Genomic DNA, 27139 nt, shown 5'->3' with positions numbered 1-27139 from the left:
ATAAGTAGTACTTATCTCACAGGGTTGTATTCAATGAGCTTAATACAAATAATGAAAACTTAACATGCTGAAAACTTTACATAGTGAAAATAGTACATGACAGCAGTAAAATGCTGAACATAGTGCATGGCATATAACACTCACTGGTTAGGTATTATTATTTCTAATCTTAATGCTTTGCCTTAGTGAGAAATCAAATGTGTATTATAGTCATAATAACTCCAAATAGATCTTGGCCTTGAGTTTTTTAAATGTTGATCTTTTCTAGTTCCATTATGTATATACTTTCTCTTATACATAATTTTCAATTCACTACTGTCATGTATTTTTTTAATTTTTAAAATTTATTCTAATTAGTTATACATGGCAGTAGAATACATTTATACATTTTGATAAATCATACATAAATGGAGTATAATTTCTCATTTTTCTGATTGTACATATTGTATAATCACATGGGCCATGCAATCATATATGTACATGAGGTGGTAATGTCTGATTCACTCTACTATCCTTTCTACCCCCATACCCTTTCCCCTCCCTTCTCTCCCCTCTACCGAAAGTAACTCTGTTCTTCCCTAGCTCCTCCACCTCTTGTGAATTAGCATCTGCATATCAGAGAAAACCTTTGACCTTTGGTTTTTTGGGTTTGGCTCATGTCAGTTAGTATGATATTATCCAGTTCCATCCATTTACCAGCAAATGCCATAATTTCATTCTTCTTTAAAGCTGAGTAATATTCTATTGTGTATATATACCATATTTTCTTTATCCATTCATCTGTCGAAGGACACCTAGGTTAGTTCCATAGTATTATAAAGTATTGAAAAACGTAGTAAAATGTGAGAGATCTTAAAGTAAGTGAATATCATACAGAAATAACTATATAGTAGAATTATTTTTTTATTTAGAAAGTTAAGTAATAAGCTAAGTGAGCTTTGTTCTAAAAATGTTATTAATGGTATTTAGAGTTAGCTATCCTATCCTAATTTTTTTTTATTGTAAACAAATGGGATACATGTTGTTTCTCTGTTTGTACATGTCGTAAAGGCATACCATTTGTGTAATCATAAATTTACATAGGGTAATGTTGTTTGATTCATTCTGTTATTTTTTCCCTTCCCCCCCACCCCTCCCACCCCTCTTTTCCCTCTATACAGTCCTTCCTTCCTCCATTCTTGCCCCCCTCCCTAAACCTAACTCTAACCCTAACACTAACCCCTCCCACCCCCATTATGTGTCATCATCCACTTATTAGCGATATCATTCGTCCTTTGGTTTTTTGAGATTGGCTTATCTCACTTAGCATGATATTCTCCAATTTCATCCATTTGCCTGCAAATGCCATAATTTGATCGTTCTTTATGGCTGAGTAATATTCCATTGTGTATATATATATATATATATATATATATGTATATATACCACAGTTTCTTTATCCATTCATCAATTGAAGGACATCTAGGTTGGTTCCACAATCTGGCTATTGTGAACTGAGCAGCTATGAACATTGATGTGGCTGTATCTCTGTAATATGCTGATTTTAAGTCCTCTAATTTTTTAATTATAGATTCTATGTGTATATTTTGCATGCTAAAACAAAGTAGTTTCTAAGTAAGTTTTACTTTTATTCCTTCCTTTTCCCTTCCTGTTTCCCATATATCTATACATACATATATATATATATATATATATATATATATGCATGCACATACATATGTACACATGACATCATCATAATATGATGTTCTTTTTTCCACTCAATATCGTATTATATATTCACCTATTATAAAATAGCTAAATAGATCATAAATTACTCATTATGGTTGAATGTTTATATTGTTTTCTTTTTGTTGTAAAATACCATAATGATCTTTTTCATTTATATAGCTCTTTTCCCCCTTCTCACATATCTGTAAGAACAAATTGCCAAGAGGAATCTTAAGAGTGTATGAGTTTTTTATGACTCCTGATGTTTTTCCATGTCTTTGCCCCAAAACATTTTGCTTCTTAATGCTTTCAAATGTTGATTTACTAAGAAATTTTATTTATAAAATCTTGTCTGGGAACAAAAGTTAAAAAAGGCAGACTCCTGCTCTCTAGGGCTAGATTATAATAGAGAGGATACACAGAGATAAATGACTTGAATGAGAGGATATGTCACTCTGAGTCTGAAGGGAGGACTGGGATATCTGTATGATAAATTCTGGAAAAGATTTTCATGGAGGAGATAGAATATGAAAATATTATTTTAATTTGAAATAATTATTGGTATTTATTTTTCTTAATTATTGTGCATATTTATCATTTCAAAAAGATATTTTTCCTTTGAGACTAAATGACTTAGCTCCTACTGACTTCATAATTATAATAGGTAGAGTATATAGGTTTGGACAAATTATTTAATTTTTCAGACTTCAGATTCCTCATGTATAAAATGTATTTTTTTTTTTTTTTTAAGGGACTGGGTCTGACTATATTGTCCAGGCTAGTCTAGAACTCCTGGACTTAAGGGATCCTTAGCCTCAGCTTCCTGAGTAGCTGGAATTACAGACATGTACTACCATGCCCTACTGAAATATACTTCTTCTGAGAGTTCTGAGGATTATGAAAAAGTATATTTTATCTATTCTAATCAGTCTTAGTTCAAAAAAGATTTGAAATGAAAGAGCTAATATAGTAATAAAGTATTTCCCATATCATCTGGCACATAAGTTACTTCGTAAGTAGGAGTCACATTGTTTTTTTTGATTGCTCTGAAGCAATCTGCCTTCTTATAAATATTGCAAAGTTTTCCAGAGATTACACCCACTGCCTCCTAAAGCAGTAAGAATTCACTTCTTCAAACTCAGAGTAAAGCCAGCTCTTTCATTTATAGTAGTCAATAAGCTAACTTCTTCCCTTCTATTCCCTTCCCTTCCCTTCCCTTCCACCTCTGCTAGTTGCCAGGTAGTATGTTAAATGTAGGGAATAGGAACATAACTAAGACAATGTCCTTGCCCTTAGGAGCCTTACTGTCTACCTAGAGAAATAGAGTCATATGCAGGTGACTGTACACAGATGAGATAAATCAGTGGTTCCTATCCCTGTTGCTCATTAGCATCATCGGGTGAGTTATCTAAAAATATCAGTGCCCATGCCCTACTTCATACAATTAATTCAGAATCTAATGCAATCATAAACAATATGCAGTAATAATCTGTATCTGTACTTCTTTTTTTTTTTTTTTTAAGAATGAGTCATTTTGATTGGAAAGCAAACAGGAAGGACTTCACAAGAGTAACATTCAAACCAGTGACAGCCCTTAGTCTCTATTGTATGGAGGGCAGCAAGAAGTCAGGACACAAAAGTTTGAAAATTGGTACCAGATTTGAGGAACAGTAGTCTTCTGTGACTGTTTTGACTAGATGCAGAAGGAGATGATAAATTATAAGGCTAGACTGATGAACGTAAACTAGCTCATAAGAAAGATCTTTACCTCTTTTAATGAGTTTAGACTACTATGTAGAAAATGGGGTAGACTTTATGTACTGATGATATGATACAGTCTCTGTTTTGAAAAAGCATCTGTTTCCTACTTTATAATATCTTCAAAGATTAATTCCAGTTGGTTTTAAAGTAATAGAAAAAATAGAGGTAAATATTTCTATATTCCTAGGATGAAGTAGACCTTTGTAAACAAAGGTAAGGTATATACTCCAAAGCCATAAAGAAAAACATTGAGATTGGTAGATGTTACCAAGAAAAACATAGGGAAAACCCTGAATGACAGGGTTAATGTGCCTAGTATATGACAAATCCATTAACAAATATAAACATCCCAAAGGGACAAATAGGCAAAAAAAATATGAGCATGCAGTTTTCCAAAGAAGAAATAACAAATGATTGTTAACCATATATAAAAAGATGCTCAGTAATAATCAGAGAATTGCAAAGTCAAAGAAGAGTGGAATCTTTTAACCTTTCACAAGAGACACAAATAAAAATGTGAATTGGGCTGTGATTGTGGCTCAGTGGTGAAGCGCTTGCCTCGCATGTGTGGAGCACTGGGTTCGATCCTCAGCACCATATAAAAATAAAACAAAAATAAAGGTATTGTGTCCATCTACAAGTAAAAAAATTTAAAAAAAAAATGTGAATAATATCTAATGTTGGCAAAAATGTGGAGAAATAGGCATACTGGTAACATTCTTGGTGGTAAAGTTGGTATAACCTTTCTAGAGAGCAGATTAACAGTTATCAAAACTTTAAGTGTGGTTACCCTTGGGCCCAGTAGCACCATAACTATGAATTATTCCTGGAAAAATAGTGTTGTGGCATTGTTTGTAATGTCAAAGATAGGAAACAATGGAAATGTTATACCTATTTGATGTACATTAGAATTTTTGTAAAAAATACATACCAAACTGAAGATATTGCTGGGGGGAATAGAACCAAAAGAGGGGCACTTTCTACTTTATTTGCATTGTAGTGTTTGGAAAATTTTGACCACCATATAACAGTTTTTTAAAAAAATTAAAATAAAAAGCAAGGAAATAAAAAAAGCTAGAGGAAAACTTGAAGTCCTGTGCTGGATTAATTAGATGAGGAAGAAAGTGGAGACAAGAAAATCAGTTAAAGATTTTTTTTTCTTGTTGAGTTGTTAGAAATGTTTATAGTCTGAATTAGAAGTATAGCAATCAGAATGAAGAGGAGATTTGAGAAACATTTTAGAAGTAGAATCTATACATTTTTACTATGTGTATCTGAAAAATGAGAAACGATTATCAAAGGTGACTCTATAGTTGTTTTGTAAATCATGTACAAGGAAATGATGGTCAAAGATGGAAAAAAAACACTTAGTGAGACCCTGTCTCAAAAAATAAAAAAGACTGGTGATGTAGCTCAATGGTAGAGGACCCTGGGGTTCAATCACCAGTACTGGAGGAGGGGAGGAATAAGAAAAGAAGCATCTCTTAAGTAGAACATATTGAGTATCTTAACATAAATCCTCAATAAGTGTTTCAGTAGTAAATTAATTTGGTCCAGCTAACTTACCTTTAGCATGAATAACTTATGCTTTCTTATTAAGGCCAATTTTCTGTAGTCTTTAGTTTTACATGTCATTTGTTAGGACATGTAAATAGTTTAAAATATATAAACAAATTTCTAAGTGTAATTTTTAAACTATTTGTTCTTTTATGTTTACAGAGTGCACATTTGGCCATGATAGATACCCTAATGATGGCTTATACTGTAGAAATGGTCAGTATAGAAAAAGTAATTGCTTGTGCTCAACAGTATTCAGCTTTTTTTCAAGCCACAGATCTGCCCTATGATATTGAAGATGCTGTTATGTACTGGATAAATAAGGTAGGATTATATTCACCTGAGTAAAAATGAGTCTAATAACCAGAAAAAGTGAAATCCTAAATTATACATTGCCATTCCATTACTTTTTGTTTTAAATCAAAGTAAAAGCTGAAGATATATAGTTTACTTAAAAAATTATGGAGCTGAAATGATGAAAATAGATTTTTAATATTCAGCAATATCTACAATTGCATTTAATGATTAATCTAGTTTATATCAGATTATTACAAAATTCAGAGCACTCAGGATGGGAAATATAAATGGTATGTTCAGTAGATTTTTTTGAATACCAGAAGTAAATCACTTTCATACATTTCTAATTAGTGGAATCAGGTTACCAAGTTGCACAAAATCATATTCATTGTGGATTCTTTTTCTTGGATATTTTTTATGGACCTGTAGTTGTGCTTTGAAGATATTTAAGTTTCCAATTTATCATTCCCTTTGTCACTTTGAGTAGTTAATTCCTCTTTATCCACTTTTTATTTACAACTATCACCACAGAGAAATTTAAACCTGATTTGTAGACAACACTGAACATATTTAAAAAGAAGTTTTATATTCTTATATAAAACTCATATAAGACTTATATTCTTATAAGTCTTGAATACTTGTATGAGTTTTGTCATAAGAAGCTAAATTTTAAAGTGATCTTATCTATTATCATTATCCATGATATCAGTACCAATATAAAAAGGCCCATTTAATACTCTTCCCCTGAAATTCCTTTATTTATTCATCTTTAGTGATTTTTTTCTCCACTCCTCAGCTTTAGAGAAAGAAGGCTTTCTCTAATCCCAGACTTTCTGGAACCCTTTCCCTGTTACTGTCAGTTGTATCTACTACTGTCAGCTTAGCTTGCTTACTTACATCATCCATGTTTGAGACCAGAGATGGGAAGCCACTCTATGAGAATTATCTCTTCTTACAACTAGGGCTCTAAACCATTCTGCATCAGCATTCATTGTTTCCTTTTTTTCCTACTTTTAGACTAGAGAAAGTTTCTCTCTTCCTGTTAAAGAGGAGTTCCCCACTACTTGTTGCTTTAAAATTCCCCTTTCTTCCCTTTGTCAGGATCATTGTTTTTCTTCTTCAGGTCTCTCAGTTTAATGTGCATAAGAATCACCTGGGCACTTACAAAAATGCAGGATCTGACTCAGTAGGTATGGGGTAGAACTGGAGAGTCTACAGTTCTAAGAAACTCTAGGTGATACTAATGTTGCTGGGCCATGGACCACCCTGTTACTCCTTCACTCTTTCTCACCTATTATCTCATTCTCACTTATTATTGGATCATTCTTCCATGACTATAGACTTGCTCTCATGTTTCCCATTCTACTAAACAAAACTATTCCATCCAGATAGAACCCTCATTTCTTCTAGCAATAGGACATCTCAAGACTTACTTATTCATTCACTAACCTTCTTTGTTCTCTGTTCCATCCCCATTGCTATCTTAAATTATTCCTACATTTGTCAACTAAGTTTTCTGTGCTGACAAATCCAATAGATAACTCTCTGTCCTTAACTTAAACTCAGTCTTTACTTCTAAAGCACATGCCACCCATTTGAAGTTCTGGTAGAAAACCCAAGGTATTTAGTAGGCCCTCCTCCCACCTGGGGAGATTTGAACACCAAACCATCTCTCCTGCAATGGCAGCTTCTTCCTCTACCCAGCATTTTTTTTCTCCTGTGCTCCTTGGAGTCTTTCCTTGTCTTTGAGTCCAGGGCTCAGCCAAGATTTTGAGGTTAATTTATATTCCAATTTTGGATCTCCCTCATTAGTATTTTCATCCTTCCCAGGATATTCTTTACCCACTCTGATAATGCCAGATTTCTTCCTTGATTTTTTTTTTTTTTTTTTGGTACCAGGGATTGAACCCAGGGTTGCTTAACCACTGGGCCACATCCCCTGCCCTTTTTTTGTGTTTTATTTTGAGATACAGTCTTGCTAAGTTACTTAGGGCCTCACTGAATTGCTGATGCTGACTTTGAACTTGTGATTCTCCTGCCTCAGCCTTCCAAGTCACTGGGATTAGAGGCTTGCACCACTACATTTGACTCTTCCTTGATTCTTCAAGCCAACAAGGCTACAGTTTTCTGATTGAGTTTTAGCTACTCTGCACTGTATGAATTGTGGGCAAGGCCATATAAACATGGATTTTATTCAGTGCTTTCCTTTTTTTCTAAAACTGAATTCTTCACTGCTTCTGTTTGCTTTTGGTTATTTGCTAGTACCTCCAGCATTTGCTTTATATATTTTTTGCGGGGAAGGGCTGCTGAGAATCAAACCTAGAGCCTTGCACATGCTAAGTATGTGCTTGACCACTAAACTACAAAGCCCTGCTTTGTGTATTCTCTTCAGAGTTTATAATTGCTACCACTGAACCACGTGTGGTGGCACACACCTGTAACCCCAACGACTTGGGAGGCTGAGGCAGGAGGATCGCAAGTTCAAAGTCAGCCTCGCCAAATTAGCCAGGCCCTGAGCAGCTTATCAAGACCCAATCTAAAACTAAAAAGGGCTGGGGATGTGGCTCAGTGGTTAAGTGCCCCTGGGTTCAATTCCCAGCACTAAAAAAAAAAAAGTTATCTCTGGAAGGCTTTGTTTGATATGTGCTTTTCCACTCTTACCAGAACAGGAACTCTCCAAGTATCTTTTTCCATGTAGCTTGGATCACGTTATTCCTTTGTTTAAAACTAGTCAGTGGATGGACTGGGGATGTAGCTCAGTGACCGAGTACTTGCCTAGAAGCATGAGACCCTGGGTTCGATCCCCAGTATGGCAAAAACAAACAAAATAGTCTTTTCTGGCTTTGCTTTGCACTTAAAATAAAAAATGCTTTTAAAAAATTTACCATGACTTATGGAATACCATCTAATCTGATCCCTGGTGTATCTTCATCCTAGGCTTATGGCCACTGTTCATTCTCATTTGTCTTACTTCATTCCAACTATATAGCCTTTCTCACATCTGGACCATTTGACATGATGCTTTCTGTTCATGGGTGGCTCATCTCCCAGCTTTTCTGCATAGGTTGGTGCTGCTGCTCTATCACTTCTCAGCTTGGTTGGCATCTCTTTCCTCACAACCCTATCTAAAGTAGGCATCTGTCAACTCCTATTTTCTCTTTTAACACTCTTTCTTACATAGCACTTTTCAGAGTTTCTACTTTGCTAAATATTTTAATTTTTTAAAATCATCTTCCTACTTGAATATTCTGTGTGAGGATAGGATACTATGACCATCTTCTTTTTAGTTCGAGGACATAGACTAGCACAGTGTTTAGCAAAGAGATGTGATTTAATAAACATTAAGTGAAAGGTAGTTTAAGCTTACAAAATTAAGGTAGACACTTGAGAACTTTAGAAATCTACACAAAGATCACTTAATTAAGAATGTTCACCATTTTTATGGAACTGTCTCAATCCTATTCAGTATTTTGATTAAGTTTAGAACCACTTTATTCAACCTGAACCTCAGTGCATATTATTGCCTTGTTCTTTTCTACCAGCCCTTACTTCATTATTTATTCTCATTATGACTATGCCTTTGCTTCCCAAATTTAGTATATCTTATCTCCTTCTGGCCCATTGTCTCAGCGTAATCTAGTTGCCTTTTTTTTTCCTCCTGAATATTGTGTCCACAAGTATAAAATAAATTTGCAGAAAACTGGGAGTATTTAGAGATAAAATAATTATCAGCATAAGTGGCTAAAATGAATTTAAACTTAAAAACAACAACATAATCCCAGAAGATAAGATTACATTAAATCAATTAAATCATTCAAAGGGACACACAATTCTGAAGTTTATATTATTTAATCTGACCTCTCTTTGTAAGCCCTTTCTTTGAGTTCACTACATTCTAGTCATATTGTTCTTCATTCAGTTACTCAGACACACCAAGTGTTTCTCCCACCACAGAGCCTTTGTTTGTGTTTCTTATTCTCTGTATGGAATACTCTTTCTTCTATTCTTGTGTAGCTAGCTTTTCCTCTTTAGATCTCAGCTTTAAGTTATCCTTTGAAGAAGCTTAGTCTGTTCTGGCTTCTATAACTAAATACATTAGACTGGGCAACTTAAAAACTATAGGAATTACTTCTTACAGTTCTGTGAGTTGGGAAGTCCAAGATCAAGATGCCAGCAAATTCAGTGTCTGATGAGGGCTTGCTCTCTGCTTCAAAGGTAGTAAGTTCTTAGAAAGGGACAGGGTTCTTCCTTCAACCTCTTTTATAAAGGCACTGATTCTTCTTAAGAAGGTGAAGCCTTATGACTTATTCACTTCTAAGAAGGTTCCACTTCTTACTATTACCACACTAAGTATTAATTTTAAGTGTATGAATTTGGTGGGGGATCTTCAGATCACAGCAGAGGTCTTTTCTGATATAATTATCTTTTCTAAAATAGGTTTCTCTGCTCCCATTATTTTCTGCTTACTTTTTGTTCATTTATAGCATTTCTCACTCCCCCCTCCCCTCTTTTTTTTTGGAACCTGCCTTCCCTGCCTTATGAGGACAAGGACCAATTTGGCTTTATATTCTGTTTTATCCCTAACCACTTAATACAGTGTCTGGCACATAACCAACATTCAGTTAATGTCTGTTGCATGTGAGAATAAATAAATAAATGAACAGTGATTTAAAATGTTAATTTGTGACTGGTTTGCTTTTTGAATAGAATTGGATAAAAACTTCTAAAAATAATGAAGATAATCTGCAAACTGACAGATGGATTACAACTACTTGTCAGTGAATTATGAAGTCTTTCTTTTTTAACTTAAAAAAAGGAAAGAAACAAAAAAGAGAAAAAAATATAAACTTATCAGGTTTTACTCCTGTCTTTTTCCTCTCCCCTCATTGGAAAATAGACCAAAATGCCTAAAGATACCTGGGGAGCTATAAAGCTGCCTTATAATATATAATCAAGACAGAAAGTATTAGTGACTTTGGCACCATGTCATACTATATCTGAACATTTTAGGATTATGGGCTACTTTAGTAATTTGATACACGTTAAATCAGGCCTTCTCCTCAGAAAGTTCTTAAATGCAAAAATTTTGTTTTAACTGTGTCTTTATGACTGCTTTGAAACTTACCCATGATCCTGTGATGGACATGTTCATGAAATTACTGCTTTAGAACTTGGTTTCACTGTATGATTACACAAACCATGTGACTCTACTTCGTGTACAACCAGATAAATGAAAGTTGTACCCCATTTGTATATAATGAATCAAAAAATAATAAAAAATAACTTGATTCACAGTGTTTTCTATTGATAATAAAAACATTTAATTGTAATGATAATTTTTATTTCCTAGTTCTAAAATAGATTATAAACTTTTTGCTTAAAAAATGTTATTTTGTTTCTTAAGCATTAAAATTGATATTTTCAATTACCTTTTCTTTCCAGTTTCTAGCATATAGTAGGTGCTCAACAAGTATTTGAAAAATTATTGAGTAAATTTCAGAATGTCAAATAAAGCCACCTGTAAGATTTTTTTTTTATGGTTGTGAAAATGAAATTTTCTTCATTTGATGGTACTCATATTTGACATTAGGGATCTGACCACAGGCATTTTAAGGTACATGTTATTTTATAGTTATATTTGAAAATAAATTCAAATTAATGTTTTTATATTTTAAGGTAAATGAACATTTGAAAGATATAATGGAACAAGAACAAAATCTGAAAGAACATCACACAGTTGAAACTCCTGGAGGTCAAAAGGTATATATTTCAATGAAAACAAGTGTTTTTTATGATACTCTGTATTATTCTTTGTGTGTATTGACATATGTACTATTTTAGGAACTATTAATAGCTATGCTATTAAGTATTTTTAGTGCTGTTAAATATACCTTAGGAAGCCATGTCATAAACAGTTAAGTAAACTCATGTAATGAAGTTTAACTGGATAGTGTCTGTGAAAAAATTGTTGATGACTAGATCCCAGTTTCTGAGGTTCTTATGGCAAAAATAACAAGTCAACAATTTTAAATGTATCAGCCTTTATAATGACTTGCTTAAGATCGACCTTCAAAACAGTATTACTGGAATTTCAAGTTGTACAATCTGATATTTCTGTAAAGAAACAATTATTAGCAGATTCATTCTTTAATAATCCTCAAACTTTTAAAGTTTTCTTGTTTGAAAACTGAATTGTTTTTCATCCACAATATTTTCAAGCATATTGTAATGAGTGTGCTTTAAACATGTATAGTACTAGAACTGAGATATAAGAAATTGTAAATATTCAGAGGCCCTGTTTTCTATTTGAATGAGTTAAGTCTCATTATTTTACAGTACTTGAGCTTTTCCTATTGGTCATTGGTGCCTGCCTAAAAAGAGAAAGAGGAAACAAAGGAAAGGAAACTGTTTTATCTGTTACCAAATTAAACAGAAAAATTTGGTGGAGAACCACCTACATTTTTAATGTAATATTTTGGGATCACAGTGATTTACCCCATCTAATTTACTGACTAGTTCCTGAAAATGTGCCCTCTGCCTACTTCATGTTAACTTTGTTGAGGTCTTTTCCCCTAAAGGTAGATTAGCATGGAGTTCTCCTTTTTCCCTATCACCCTAGGTTACGTGTTTCATTTCCCTGCCTTTGGACAACTTCTATTCCTGTCTCTTCTACATCCCCCAGTCCTTTCCCATTAGTTTACCTCCCTTCTTTTTTCCATAAAGTAGGAGTTCAAACCTTTGCCTTGGAGTTTTATAGAATTTTGCCCTTCAATTTTGTTCCTGGATCTTAAGAATAAGGCTAAGGTGGCGTCATTCTAAATTATGACACTAATGAAATTTTTCCATAGAAATTTTATTTATTATATATAATATTTAACTTCTGTGGTATTATACATACATTACAAACTAATGAGAATTTTATGTGCTGACTTAGGTAGGACCCAGTAAACATTATCTCTATGGAAATAAAATGCCATTTGTGTTTCAAACAACCAGATTGAATAACCTTTAAGAAAAACTATGCACTCCAGCTGCTACTTATATCACATTGCTTTGACTTTTTCATAGCACTTAATCCCATGCAATTGTACATATTAACCATATGACAAAAAGTTGTTGAATGAGTAAGTAAATGAATGTGTGATTCATTTTAAATATTTGGATTAGTGCATGTTTTTATGTTAGCACATACATAGCATTTAAACTTCCATATTTCAAGTGAGTTTTACCTTTTTTCCATTACTAAAATCTTTGTGAAAATAAGTATTAATTTCACATAGTCTTACTGCATATACAGATTATTATTATGAAGAAAAATGATGTCACAGAATAAACTAGAGAAAGGAATCTTGCTCTCTTACCTAAGAGTGTAACTTTTTGGAATTTGAGCTACTTGCTAATGTCCCATGGAATTAGTGCTCTTTGGAGCATACTTGGAAAGCATTGGTTTCCTATATATTGGTTTCCTTTAGGTATTGGTAACCTATAACTTTGTACTTGATTAAATTGTCTATTTAATGCATGTATAGATATATCAAACATTTAATGTTTAAATGTACCCCATCATTCTCAGAATATATCATTTGGTTTGAGTCGGATTTACCTTCATTTATTTTATAAACTATAATTTCAGTTAAAAAATTGTGAATACTTGACCTGCCTACATTAGATCTTTTTTGTTTAGAATCCTATTCCTAAGCTTCTGTTCTGTGATTACATGTCTATCCTTGTGTGGGCTTCTTTGGTCAGGGCTAATTCACTTTATTTTTTTATAACTATTTTTTATACCTTTTATATAACAATTTTCATATCCTTATGGGAAAAATAATACCCCAATCTGGAATATGTTCCTGTTCAGTTATCAACTCACGTAGCATAGTTAACTAAGGATCTTGACTTTTTAAACATTTTTTTGTATTCAGAAATGGTACCAGGGTTTTAATGTTTGCATAAGAGTATTATAATGATTAAGTTTTCTAATAGCTTTATAGATTGATAGTATTGTGCATTTGAATATAAGACCATACAAAGACTTGAATTATTATAGACATACCTTTTTAGGAACATTTATTTGGAAATAATTTTAGACTTATTAAAAGTTGCAAGATGAATTTAAAAAAAACTCTAATGAACTCTTTATCCAGATTCATCAATTTGCTTTATTGTTCTCTCTCCACACACATGTATGCATACACATACACACATATGTAAATTGTTCTAAAACATTTGAAAAAATCTTGCTTATATCATGCCCCTTTTCTCATTAATAGTTCAATATATATTTCCTACAAATAAGACTGTTTACTTACATAACCACAGTATAGGTAATGTAATGTCAACATAATACTTAAATGAAACTTACTGTTTATATTACCATTTCATCTGTGGTACTTCATAATATTTTTTTCAGTTATAAGATCCAACCTGAGATTATTAATTTAGTATTTATTTGTCATGTCTGCAGTGTTTTCTAAACTGAAACATTTCCCCAGCTATTCTTTTTCATTTATGGCCTTGATAGTTTTGTAGAATATAGGTCATTTTAATAGAATACTTCTTGATTTGATTTTTCTGATATTTCCTCATAATTAAATTAAGGATGTGCTTTTCAGTCTGAAACACTGTAAATTGTATCATTCTCATAGTAGTATATCCACAAGCATATTATATCCATTTGCCTTTATTAAATAATGTTAATTTTGATTAGTTAAGATATTGTCTGGTTTCTTGACTATATGGTTATTTTTTTCATTTTTTAATAAATTATTTGAGAGGAGATAATTTGATACTGTAAATATTCTGTTCCTTTTCAGAGTTGCCCCCTCATTTATATTTAATATTTATTGATGATACCCACCTGAATTAGTTTACCATGATGGTTTAAAAATGCCAATATTCTCCCTTATTTCTTCTCTATCAGTCAATGTTCTGTTATAAGCAAGAATTTATCCTTATCTACTCATTGACCTATGTATTTTCTGTATGAACTAATGGATTCTTATTTTATTTAATGGGCTGCTCATGTGTTTTTGTTTTATAAATTTATTTGGGGATAATTTTCAGTTCATAGGGAATTTTTCAAAGATGTTGTAACTTTACCCACTTTTCCCCTAAAGTTAACATCTTATGTAATGTGGCTCATTTGTCAACACTGAAAAAGTATCATTGGTACATTATATTGACTGCACTACTTACTTTATTTAGATTCCACCAGTTTTCCTACTAATATCCTTTTTTGAATATTGGTCAAGTGTTTTATACAGAGTCCCTCAGTTTGGGTTTGTCTGATATTTCTCAAGATTAGATTGGAGTTACAGATTTTTTTCAGAATATTACAATATTAGTCATTGGGAGTACATAATAGTTACATGTTTATCACTGGTGATGTTAATCTTGATTACAACGGCAGTGTTTGTGAACTTTTTCTCTTATAAAGTTACCATTTTACTTTTGATATTCTGGTCTTTGGAAGTGGGTCACTAAATTCATTCTAACTTGTGGGGAAAGAAGTTCATTCCCTGAATGGTGAGTGAGATTAGTTTTATCTGCATATTCATTTGGATTTCTTCTGTTAGGAAGATTTATGTTGATGTGTATATTCTCCTCCCTTTATATATATCAGTATGGACTAATGTATATTTGTTTTTTGAGTCATAATACAGTATCGCATTATTTATTTTGTTGCTCACCATTTTCCATGTTTTGCTTTTAGGAGATCTTTCAGGTTGGGTATGTCCTCTCCTTTTGTTTTTTTGAGCTCTTTATTACTTTTTGACATTATAGGATGTTCCATCTTGTTTTTCATTGCCTCAGCCCTAGAATCAGCTGTGTATTTTGATGCCCAAATTGTCTCAGATTTGGCCAGTGGGAGCCCCTTCAAACTGACTTCTATACCCTTTGTCCTTCCTTACTTCCTGGTTTGACAAGATGTTTCAAACACATTTTGTAGTTTTCTTGCCATATCTCTGGAATCAGACATTTCTTCAAGAAGGCCTGATTCCCTTGGAGAACAGTATTTATAAAATATAAAATCTGGGCACCAAGCTCCTCATTGCTACTGGGGTGCCATTACTTCTAGGCTCTGTTTCAGTAGAGAGCTCAGTAATAAACTTTTAAAAATATATGATCATGAGTTCATATCTAAACTTCTGATTATCCCAGTTCAATTTTAGAGTTCTTTTTCTTTCCCTTATTCCATGTGTGACTCTCCCTTCCTCAATGAGAATTCAGGCTTCCAACCTCAACACACTTTTACTTTTTGCTTCATCCAACAATACATATAAAATAGCATCATACTAATATGAAAAAAAAAAAACTTAAAGAAGAGCTTACAATTTGTTTGCATTTATTTTTTTTTCTTTAGATTGATAATATATAGTCGAAATATTGTTTTCTAAAATTGGTTTTCCTTGCCCTAACTTCATTGTGGTTATATTGGTACCTTTGGGTTAATTGGTTTCTGTTTTCATTTCTTTCAGTGATATTTTTTGACCCCATCCTTATTTGTTTGTTCATTTGTTTATTCATTTGTTTTTGATGCTGGGCTTCAAACCTAGACCCAAGTACATACTAATAATACACGTGCTTTTCCACTGAGCTATACCCCAAACCTAATTTTGTTTTTTGATCATGTAGCCATTGACATAATTCCGAAAGTCAAAATTATATAGAAGGTATACTCAGAGAAATCTCTTCCATCCCTGTCAGCCCTTATAGGCAATCAAGCACATATATCCATGTTTCATTTTTTTCTTTCTTTCTTACACAAAATATAACATATTTATTCTTTTACACTTCGCTTTTTTTCAGTAACAGTATACTGAAAATCATTCCATATAGTCCTTAGAGATCTCCCTTATTCTTTTTTTGCAGTAGCATAATACTCTACTGTGTATGTGTCATAGTTTCTTCAACTATTTTACTATGTGTGGACATTTAAGTAGCTTCCAGTATCTTGAAATTACAAATAGTGCTATAAGTAATGATTATATGTGTGTGTGTATACATGTGTATATATCACATCAGTTATGATATATAATCATAACTTCTGGCAGTTATAAAAGTATACACACACACACACACACACACACACACATTTTGTATTCTTGGATATGTATTTTCAGGAAAAATTTCCTAGAAGTTGGTTGATAGATTGAAGGGTTAAATGCATGTGTAGTTTCATTTGATACTGCCGAAATTCTCTCCAAAGGAGGTTGTACCAGTTTATATTCCTGTTCGCAATTCAACACAACTTTTGGATCTTTAAGACCTATAACTGAAAGATCACATCTGAGTCATGCAGTGATAGGTCACAGCTGTGATTAACTCTGAAGGATCTCAACTTATTAAGGGTTCAATAAAGGTCAGACCAAACCATTCTGGGAGGCCGGAATGGCCAGAGAGCCCTAGAAGTTCAGGAATAATCCCATCTCCCAGAATTGATTGCAAGTACCCCAAGGAAAGCATAGAACTGTTAGGGGAGTTTTAATGACAAGTTCTAAAACAACTAACCAAGATTTGGGGTGAGCCAACCCTGTATTTTGAAGACAAAGAAAAAGAAAGCCTGAAATTATAATTGCTACACAAAATCTGGGCTTCCCAGGTTAGTCCCTGCCATACATAGAGACTTAATAAAAGTTTTCACCTATTACCAGTGGTTTTTGTTCTCATAATTACTTATAAATCTTAAAACAGGTCTCAGGCTTGCAATTTATCCAGTACTTTCCTGGAAACTAAAAGAAGGGAATTGTTGCTGGTCATTTCAGAAAAGCAGTTGCTCTTCAACAAGGAAATTGTGTTATATATTTGAACTTTTTGAAGCCTGTGCATAGAGTAAATATTTGGGTTTTTTAGGACATTATTTTATAAGAAATTTGGAGTAAAATTTTTATACATCTGCTATCAGGAATTTCTTAATATAAATTTCTATGCAGTGTGTTCTTCTAGTCTAAAAACAAGAAAAGATTGGGAATCTTGACACATTTTCAGTGGTTTCCTGCTGTTTGATCTTCTTTTTATACTTTTCAAGGCTATTGTAACTGCCAAAAACTTTCTATTAAATGGGAGATTAACATATGTGCAAGATTAACATACATGCAACAAAATCATTGGGTTCATTCTTCCTGATGCTGTAAGAAAAATCTAATGAAATGTTATCCAGTTCTGGGAGCTGGTATTTTTCTGATTCTTGAAATGGTTGAAAATACTCAATTTATATTCCAAATAATCTTGTTTTTACTATTGATTTATATAGGAAAAACTTTTTACATAGAAATTCAATATGAATTATAACTCAGATCAATTCAACAAATATTTATTCAGGGCGACCAGAAATTGTTCTAGGAAATACAAAGATAAATAAGCAAATTATTAATTCATATTATTTGAGAGTATCTTCATTTTTTAAAAAATAATTTTTTAGATATTAATGGACCTTTACTTTATTCAGTTATTTGTATGTGGTGCTGAGAATCAAACCCAGTGCCTCACATATACTAGGCAAGTGCTGTACCACTGAGCCACAACGCCAGCCCCGATTATCTTACTTTGTAAAGAAGAAAAATTATGTTCTTTAGAACATCCCAGCTAATAAAATTAATAACATTTATATTAGCAAATTCTACAACATTGTTTTTTTCTTTTTTACTTGTACTTATTGGAATAACCTTGTTTTCCCTTTGGAAAGAATATTTCCTGGATCAAACTTAATCTACTGATGTCTAAGAACTATGATTGCAAACCTAGCTCTAGAATTGTTTTACTTACCTTATATGATATAGATTTATTTTTCAGTATGATATATGATTCCCAAACTCAGAAATAAAATTCTTTGTTACCAAAATTGCAGCAAGCATATTCGAAGTATCCAAAAAATGAATTTCTGTTTGAGGAGAAGGTGGTGGTGGTCTTTATTATTAGAACCTATATCTTCTTTTTTAAAACTTTTTAATTTGTTCTAATTTGTTGTACATGACAGTAGAATGCATTTATACATTTTGATAGATCTTCTTAATTGAAGTAATTAACATATGAGAAAATGTTCTAAGAACTATTACCTTAGAAATCCACTATCAGAAGCTCTGCTATAATTTGTTAATTGAAAATAATTCTGATGAATTTTCCCTTTACCTTTTGCTTTCCCCTTTTTTCTGCTGCTTCCTCTGAAGTCTCCTTCCAAATGGTTTTGGAAACTGGTTCCAGTAAGTTTGCATAGCTACTTCAATTTGCTTTCCAGAATTGCATTTGTAGAATGGTATTGTTCATGTCATGCTAGTATAATAATTTCATGTATTTCTGTTAGTGACTGAATAGAGATTTGGCTTTAAGATACTTGATCATACTATAAAATGGAAGGAAGGTAGATCTAGCCAAAATTTAGATTAGAAATTTTTAAAATAATTTAAAGAGTAAGCATCTATTTGCTAATCTTATCAGCCATATTTAGTAACTAAAATCAACACAGAAACAACTAACAGATGTAGAGTCTTGTGAATTTTAATAATTTTTTATGAAAATAAATTTGAGTTGCTTGTATAAATTATATTTTTTAAATATCTCTTTGACAGAGTCATTTTCTTTTAAGCCTGAATTGTAGAGGACAATTTTTTGTGTGATGAGAAAGCAAAGGTTCTTGTGTCTTCAACAGTATTGGACCTAATCTGAATTGAATTTTGATTTGACTTGAAGAATTGATATTTCAGGATTAAGTCTGAGGGTTATACCACTAAGAATAAAAATATAATTTAGAAATATACCATAATGTTGACACATAGAAAATGTGGAGCTCCTTTAAATGCCAAATTTTGTTTGTAGAAAGAATAGGAAATATTTTCATGCAGTGAATTTTGTAAAGCATAGAGCATGTTCCAAGTATAAAAGGCTCTATAACTTTTTTGAACTATAGGCAAACTGAGAGTTGTGCATAACCTCAAGAATTAAAAGTTTGTTTACCCTTTGTCTCTTCAAGATATAATCCTCATACCATTCATAATTTTCTGATTGTCTAAACCATAGACATTTATTGCTAACACCATTAAAACTGTGCATGTGTGTAAAAACTGTACACACACACACACCCCTTGTCCAAAAGTGCTACTTGGCAGAAGAAAATAAATCTCACAGTTCAGTTCTTTCTTCTGTGACCCTTGGTTCAGTCCAATTGAGATTATAGGCTGAAAATAAACTAATCCTAGAAAAGATCTGGGAATTTTGGAACCGAGTTCAGCCCATTTTAGAGAATGTCTGAGAGGCAAACTGTTTTGATTCCAGCTGACCAAAGAAAAGAGGGTAAGGATCTGGAACAGTGCTTACTAAAAGTAAGAAAGGTGACTTAAAGCTAGAAGATGCTACTGGTTGAGCCAGGCATGGTGACCCACACCTGTAATCCCAGCAACCCAGGAACCGAGGTAGGAATATTGCCAAGTTTGAGACCAGTCTCAACAACTTAGTGAGACCCTGTCTCAAAGTAAAAAGGACTGGGGAAAATTAGTAGTAGAGCTCCCCAGGGTTCAATCTCCAGTATCAAAAATAAATAAAATGCTACTGGTTGATTTCTTTTTTCTCTTTCCTCTTTTTTCTTTCCCCTCTCCTCTAACTTTTCTCCTCTCCTCTTTCATGGTTGATTTTTAAACTATCTCCTAGCAACAAATTGAGGAAGTTTTCTTAGGATTATATAAAAATCAATAATCAGAGAATCTATATAGTTCATGTAAGTAATTATTTTCTGAATATAGGTACTCTAGTTAGGAATATACCATTGACTATAGATGTCTAGCTTTCACTGATCAGTAAGAATAAACTCAAAAATCTTCAAGAGGATAACATGTTCCAGGAATCTTATCCTTGAGTAGCCAGTGAGAAAGAAGCAGAAATAAATCTCTTTCTTCATTAATGCATGTTTTTCTGAGGTATGTCATTTAAAACAAATTTAATTTTACCACCAAATAGTAAATATTCTTTTTGATAAATTTTTTCTATTTTATTCTTATAAAAATATTTTTTCTCATAATTACATTTTATTTATAAAATGAAGAGATGAAAGTTTAGATGCAAGTAAAAGAAAATTAGTCTTGATTACTTCTTTTAAAAGTAACTATTTAAACATCCATATAAATTTTGTTAATAAAATACTTTAATATTCACCATCACTAAATCTTGAACATTGTATTTCTCAGCTTTAGGAGAGCTAGTGGCTAAACAGCTAACCTTTATTGATTGCTTCCGTGTACCCAGAAGTGTGCACAGCATTTTATGTCTATCATCTTATTTAATCCTCCAGTGGTTCTGTGAAGTAGGTCCTGTTATTATCCCCATTTTACAGATGGGGAAAGTGAGAAATGAAAGTTTAAAGTAACTTGTCCAAGATCACAAAGCTAATAAGTGGCAGAACCAGGATCTGAACCCAGGTAATCTGACTCAGTCATTTGTTCTCTTAACCACTTGTACAGCATATTTTCTCTTTAGAGAGCTCTCCTAAAAGCTAGTATCCAACCTCACCAAACAGTCTTTAGAAAATAAAGTCTTCTATTTTTCTGAGGGAGAGCAGGAACTCCTACTTGTACTTGATCAATATATTGGTTAATGCAACTTGGATTGGGGGATTTTTTTTGTTTCAAAATTGTTAGCACTTTATTTGTATTATCTCTACATTCAAATGATCAGCAGGAAGAATATCTTGGTGCTTTGATAACTGTTCTTCAAAGTGATGTTTCTTATCTCTTATTTCTCTTAAGAATAATATATTCTTCTACCTGCCCCCTTTTGATAACTCTTGTAACTCTGTGCTCAAATGACAGTTTAGCTCTTTCCATATAAAAACTTTCAAGAGCTGGAGATGTAGCTCAGTGGCAGTGTTTGCCTAGCATACATGAATCCCTGAGCTCAGTCCCTAGCACCACAAAAACAAAAGAACTTCTGGCCTTTCTGTGTAAAAACTTTCAGTCTAAAGTAAGTCTAATATTAAAGTAAATGAACATTTTGATCTACAAATGAGCAGAATTGGTGATTTGGATATAAAGTATTCAAATCTGTTTTGTGATGCTTTTAAATGTCATTTCATGTGAGTTAATAATATGTCATATTAACTTTGAAATTATAGTGTTGTTGCTATGTATTTAACTTTGGCAGTATCTAATATTTAGAAAAGAAGGATATTGGTGAATAGTTCTCACTTCTCTTGGTTTATATATTATTATTGATATCTTAGAATCTTCAATTGTGATTTTTTTTTTCCTGTATGTTGCTTAGTACTTGTTTATTTTTTCTCCCTCTTTTTTTTATATGTATATATTGTAGGCTCGTTATAGGAAAGAGCAAACATTGCTTAAGCAACTGCCTTGCATTCCATTGGTAGAAAATTTGCTGAAGGATGGTACAGATGGCTGTGCATTAGCTGCCCTTATTCATTTTTACTGTCCTGGTGTTGTCAGATTAGAGGGTAAGTGTTCCAGTGAAATATTTTTATGTAAATAGTAACAAATATATAAGATGATATTTAATAAGTAACGAGGGCTTTTAAAAAAAAAAAGTATGTATAGCCCCGAGGAAGAGAGTTGAGAACTTTCTGTGTAATGATCACTTTATTTATAAATGTTATGTAAAAGAGATTCCATGTAGTTGTGTAATTGAACTGTCACTGATATGAAATGAGAATGAAATGTTTATCAAATTAACCCAAAGTCATTACCTTGCTTTTTTCCTATTTGAAGATATTTGTTTGAAAGAAACTATGTCTTTGGCGGATAGTCTGTACAACCTACAGCTGATTCAAGAATTTTGCCAAGAATACTTGAATCAGTGTTGCCATTTCACCCTGGAAGATATGCTGTATGCTGCTTCATCCATAAAAGTAAGTTAAACTATCCCTTGTTCCCTTTGCTTTTTTAAAGTTTGTTTAAGAGGAACATACAAGATAAATAAATGGCCTTGTTACTTTAAGCTTATCGTTTAACTTTATCAGCCAAGAGCTTTTGAAAAAATAGTTAGGTTTGATTTTTCTTCTTATATTTTTAAATATATTAATAGCTACAGGTTTCTTTTACAATGCAAAGCCAGACAAAGTCAAGTATAAAATTGATCTGTAGCTTTAATGTTAACAGAATGGAACATGAGCCATTAAATATTTCTAGATCATAGATAGATGGTAACAAAAAATGAGATTCTTCCTTTAAAAATAATGATGCATATTTTTTCTTTAAGAAATAAAAAACAATAATCAATTGAAAAGTTTATATACTATTTAATTATTATTACTATGCATAAGTATGTAATATATAGTTATATAAAATGATATGATGTCTCTGCATATTTCTATATATGTCATGATGAGCATGGAATTGAAATTTAGTTTAAAACCACCAGGTCACATGTAATAGTTCTTTAGTTACCAAATTATTTGAAATTTCTCACTTTTATTGTCCTTTGATTAGTGTTTGCTTTCAAATTTTATTAAAAGAATAATAAAATTTCATTCAAATTAGTGCCATTTCATTAATTGTAAGTCAAATATATTTTATTCACATTGATATTAAATGTTAAAGATAATCACGATTAGAGTTTTGAAAACTGCATTTTGTTCCTAATTTTGAAAACTGAGTTTGTTATAAGTACTATATTTTTAATACTTTCAAGATTGTTTCTTCTTCTTCAGAGATTATTTTAGTGGTGTATTTTATGTGATTCATTAAAGTGAATTCAGAAACTATAAATGTATAATTCATACAGGTGGTTTTATAAAACCTTGAGTTTTAATATTGTAATATACTTATGTGTATAAAAACTTTATAGGCTTTTTCAATTCCTAAAGAAAAAAAATGTTTAAAATAGTAATTTATTTGAAGTTTAGAGTTCGTTTATATTACATACATGATGAGAGTTGCATGCATGTCATAAGCACAGGTAGCCCCCATGGATATAATTTACATTCTGGTAAATGATTCAAAAGCAAATTATGAAAATGAATGGGGCCATCTATTACTTTTGGAGAATTTTAGAATTTGTTCGTGTCTACTCTGGATTACCACAAAGTATAACATGAGTGCACTTAGAACAAGAGCCCAAATTAAGACATTGTCTGAACCAGGCATGGGAGCACATGCCTGTAGTCCCAGCAACTCAGGAGGTTAAAACAGGATGATTCCAAGTTCAAAGCCTAAGCTTTGCAACTTTGCAAGACCTTAATGGACTTAGCAAGACCCTGTATCAAAATAAAAAACAAAACAGGCTTCACACATTAAGAAAATGAAAAGAGAAGCCAGGTGTCATGATGCCCTCCTGTAATCCCAGCTACTCTTGAGATTGAGGAAGGAGGATTGCAAGTTCAAGGCCAACTTTGGTAATTTAGTGAGTTCTGTCTTTTAAAGAGAAATAGAGCTAAGGATTGAGCTCAGTGGTAGAGTGCCTCTGGGTTCAATCCCTAGTACCACCCCCACCACATGAACATTGTCAGAAAAATGTAATATGGCAAAAATTGAAGGTAATTATACCTTTTAGAATATTTCAGGTCCCACACTAATATCAGGACTCTCAGTAAATATTTAGTGAGAACCTAGTATGTCTGGCACTGTACTGAGGCTGGTGTATTCATTCATTCACTTAACAAATATTTATGGAGTCTTCAGTTTTCAGGATAAAGCAGTAAACAAAACAGTTCTGCCTCTCCTCCATCCCAAATACACTTGGCCCTCATGGTGTCTACAGTCCTGAGAGACTTCTATTGACTTAGCAGAAGAGACATGCTGGTAAACAAACAGGGACAATTGTATGCTGAAAGATATAAAGGAACCTAGAATAGTGGGAATAGAGAGAAGGAGGTGATCACTCAGCATTCACCAGGATTGTGGAACATGTCAAGAAGGAAGAGATCCTTCAGATCCCATGACAAAACCCAGAATGGGAAAGAAAGGGGAGGAAATATTGTCTGGAAATGAACCTTTTAAAGATGAATTCAATTTATTAACCATTGCATTTGCCCCTTATTTTAGAATGTGCACTGCCTAGTGGTGGGTGTTAGGACATTCCTTGCTGCTGCCCCTTCAAAAAGTATTTATCTAGCACCTAGTAGTGTGATTAGTAGGTGGTTAGGGTAAACTGGAGTGGTCACTTTTGAGCAGTTTGACATTATCGAACCAAATTTAACATGTTCAGAAAATGCAAGTCCCTGTGTTTGATCCTAAACACAGCAAAACAAAAACAAAAACCCGAAAACCAGATGGCTATATAAGGATTGTTCATGGTGGTTAAAAGTTGGAAATGATCTGTCTTGCTAGGGACATAATTTAAATGTTTTGTAATATAACTGAACTATTTAAAGGAAAGAAGTAGAGATATTTTTACTGAGAAAGGTATCCAAGACATTATTTAGTGAAGAAAGCAGTTAACAAAACAATGTACAGTATGATGTAATTTATATATTTATTTTATTTATTTTTTTTAAATTTTTTTTAGCAGTGGTGCTAGGGATTGAACCCAGGACCAGTAAACCATATCCCCAGCCCCAAAATTATTTTTCTATTTATATGCAAATATGTACATATATAATCTACCCTCTGAATCTGTGGGTTTCTCTTTTGTGAATTCCTCCAACCACAGATTGAAAATATTCAAAACAAATTGTGTTTATACAGAACATACATAGATTTTTCTTGTTATTATTCCCTAAACAATTCAGTATAATAACATTTTACACAGCATTTAAACTGTATTAGGTATCATTAGTAATCCCACTGATGATTTAGAGTAGTGTGTAGATTATAGGCAAATGATACACTATTTTACATAAGGGACATGATTGTCTACAGACTTTTAATCATGGGGGTTCTGGTGCCACATCCTCTCCCTTTCCTACCCTTGTGGATACTGAGGGAGAGGTACATAGATTCATAGAAAAAAGGTCTATAAAAGACTACACACAAAATATTAGTGATTTCTTCTGAGTGTGGTATTAGGATATCAGGGATGGTTAAGGCATAATTTATCTTTTATTCTATATGATCTAAATTTTGTATTGTTTACATCATTTAATATATAACTATATCGGACATTCTAATAAATAAAAGAAGAAAAGAAGTTTTTAAATGAAATTAATGTAGTATCATTGATGAAATATAGTGACAGGTTTATTGTCATTTAATCATGATAAATTTAGAATGAAATAATCTTCATGAACTTTAGTTATTGGGAACATTATTTCATACTACACTGACATCTTGTGGACAAACAGCACAATTTATGTTATGATGACAGTTGTCTTACCTAAGTCCTTAAAATGTTAATTCATTCCCCGTCAACAGATAATTATTGAGCACTTAAACAGTGTTTTTCCAAAAGATAAAGGCAGCTTTCAGTTAACTGTATAAATACAGTGGAACACAACACCAAAACTTACAAAATATCTTATACTTTGGCTTTAGAAAGTACTCTGTAAAGATCAGTATAAAGAAAAAAAAACATAAATCACAGTAATCTTACTACCCAGAGATACCTCAGTCAATGTTTGGATCTTGTGCTGACTGGTCTTTTGGTATGCATATATTCATTCATTTATATATGTGTTCAATAGATATTTATTGAGTATCTATTATGTTGTAGGCACTGTTTTAAACAATGAACATGTAATGATGAGCACAGACTTTGTCTGGCAAGACCTTGTATGTAGTCTGGTAGGTAAGATGAAAAGCCCTGAAGAATGTGGTACTAGATAAATCTGGAGAAATGAAAAAGGACCCAATTGAGTAGCCCTTTGTAGGCCATACCAAGTTTCTCTTTTATCTCAAGAGCAATGGAAGCAGGTGGGTAGGGGTTGCATTTTGAAAAACATGTTCTTAATAGGAACAAAAAACTTTGTGTTCCAAAGAAGAATCAGAGTCATTATGATGAAGATGGAGAGAAGTTGAATCAAAGTTGTTATGATGAACATGGAGAGAATTGGGTAGATTCCAGAAATATGCAGGTTTTGTTGATGAGTTGGTTATGGGGAGGGAGAGAGAAGGAGGTGTTAAGAATAACATTTGAGGGCTGGGGAGAAAGCTAGTTGGTAGAGTGCTTGCCTTGCAAGCACAAGGCCCTGGGTTCAATGCCCAGCACCGCAAAAAAAAAAAAAAAAAAAAAAAAAGAATAACATTTGAATATTCTGGGAATTTATGGAGAAAACAAACACTGAGAACCAAATTCTTTTCATCAGTGTGCATTATCCTCCATAATGCTCCAGACTGTCATATTCAGCCACCTATATGTAGGTTCACTTCAGTGTCTGATGAATATCTTAAAGATAATTCATGATTCCTTGCATTACCTGTTTTTCCCAGTCTTCTCCATTTTTGTTAAATGGTAGTATCAGTTTCTTAAGACAAAACCCTTGATTTGTTCCTTTCTTTCACTTCCTACATACATTCTGGATAGATAAAAGATAAATATTTGAGATAAAGCATTTGAAAGTCACCAATTTAAATATGAGGAGCAAAACCAAGAGAGCCCATGAAGTCTAAGGGAGAGTATATAGAGCCTTACAGATTATCCTAAGTAGCAGATAAGAGGACGAAGGCAAGACATTGAAGAACACCTATATTTCCAGTGATATACATATATAATATGAAAGAACTCATTCATCAAACTTTATTAAATATAATAATAATTATTTCATTAGGTGCCAAATATCCCAAATTTTAAAGATATATTATTTAAATAACTATGAAAATAGATTTTATATAGTGCTCTTTTAAAAAGCTTTTTCTTCAATTCATCCACTCCCTTGGTGCTAGGGATTTGAACCCTGTCTTTCCGCTTCCAAAGCCAGCGCCCTACCGGATGGGCTATATCA

At 32.6% G+C, this 27139-nt stretch overlaps 1 protein-coding gene across 9 annotated transcripts in view; it reads left to right on the top strand.

Moving 5' to 3' along the window:
- Window positions 1-27139, top strand: part of Camsap2 (calmodulin regulated spectrin associated protein family member 2) — a 94323-nt gene that overhangs the window by 47842 nt on the left and 19342 nt on the right. For 4 of the 9 annotated variants that reach the window (XM_047520189.1, XM_047520187.1, XM_047520185.1 and 1 more), the window contains exons 3-7: window positions 5191-5352; window positions 11002-11085; window positions 18492-18524; window positions 21619-21760; window positions 22032-22171. In XM_047520189.1, coding sequence (XP_047376145.1) covers window positions 5191-5352; window positions 11002-11085; window positions 18492-18524; window positions 21619-21760; window positions 22032-22171 — 561 coding nt within the window. The remainder of the gene's footprint in view (window positions 1-5190; window positions 5353-11001; window positions 11086-18491; window positions 18525-21618; window positions 21761-22031; window positions 22172-27139) is intronic. The other 5 variants (XM_047520190.1, XM_047520188.1, XM_047520186.1 and 2 more) reach the window with 3 other exon arrangements.

Source organism: Sciurus carolinensis, chromosome 12, assembly GCF_902686445.1.
Source record: "Sciurus carolinensis chromosome 12, mSciCar1.2, whole genome shotgun sequence".
Classification (NCBI taxonomy): Eukaryota; Metazoa; Chordata; class Mammalia; order Rodentia; family Sciuridae; genus Sciurus; species Sciurus carolinensis.
The sequence above is the reverse complement of the archived record's forward strand: the minus strand, read 5'-3'. Positions and strand labels throughout refer to the sequence as shown.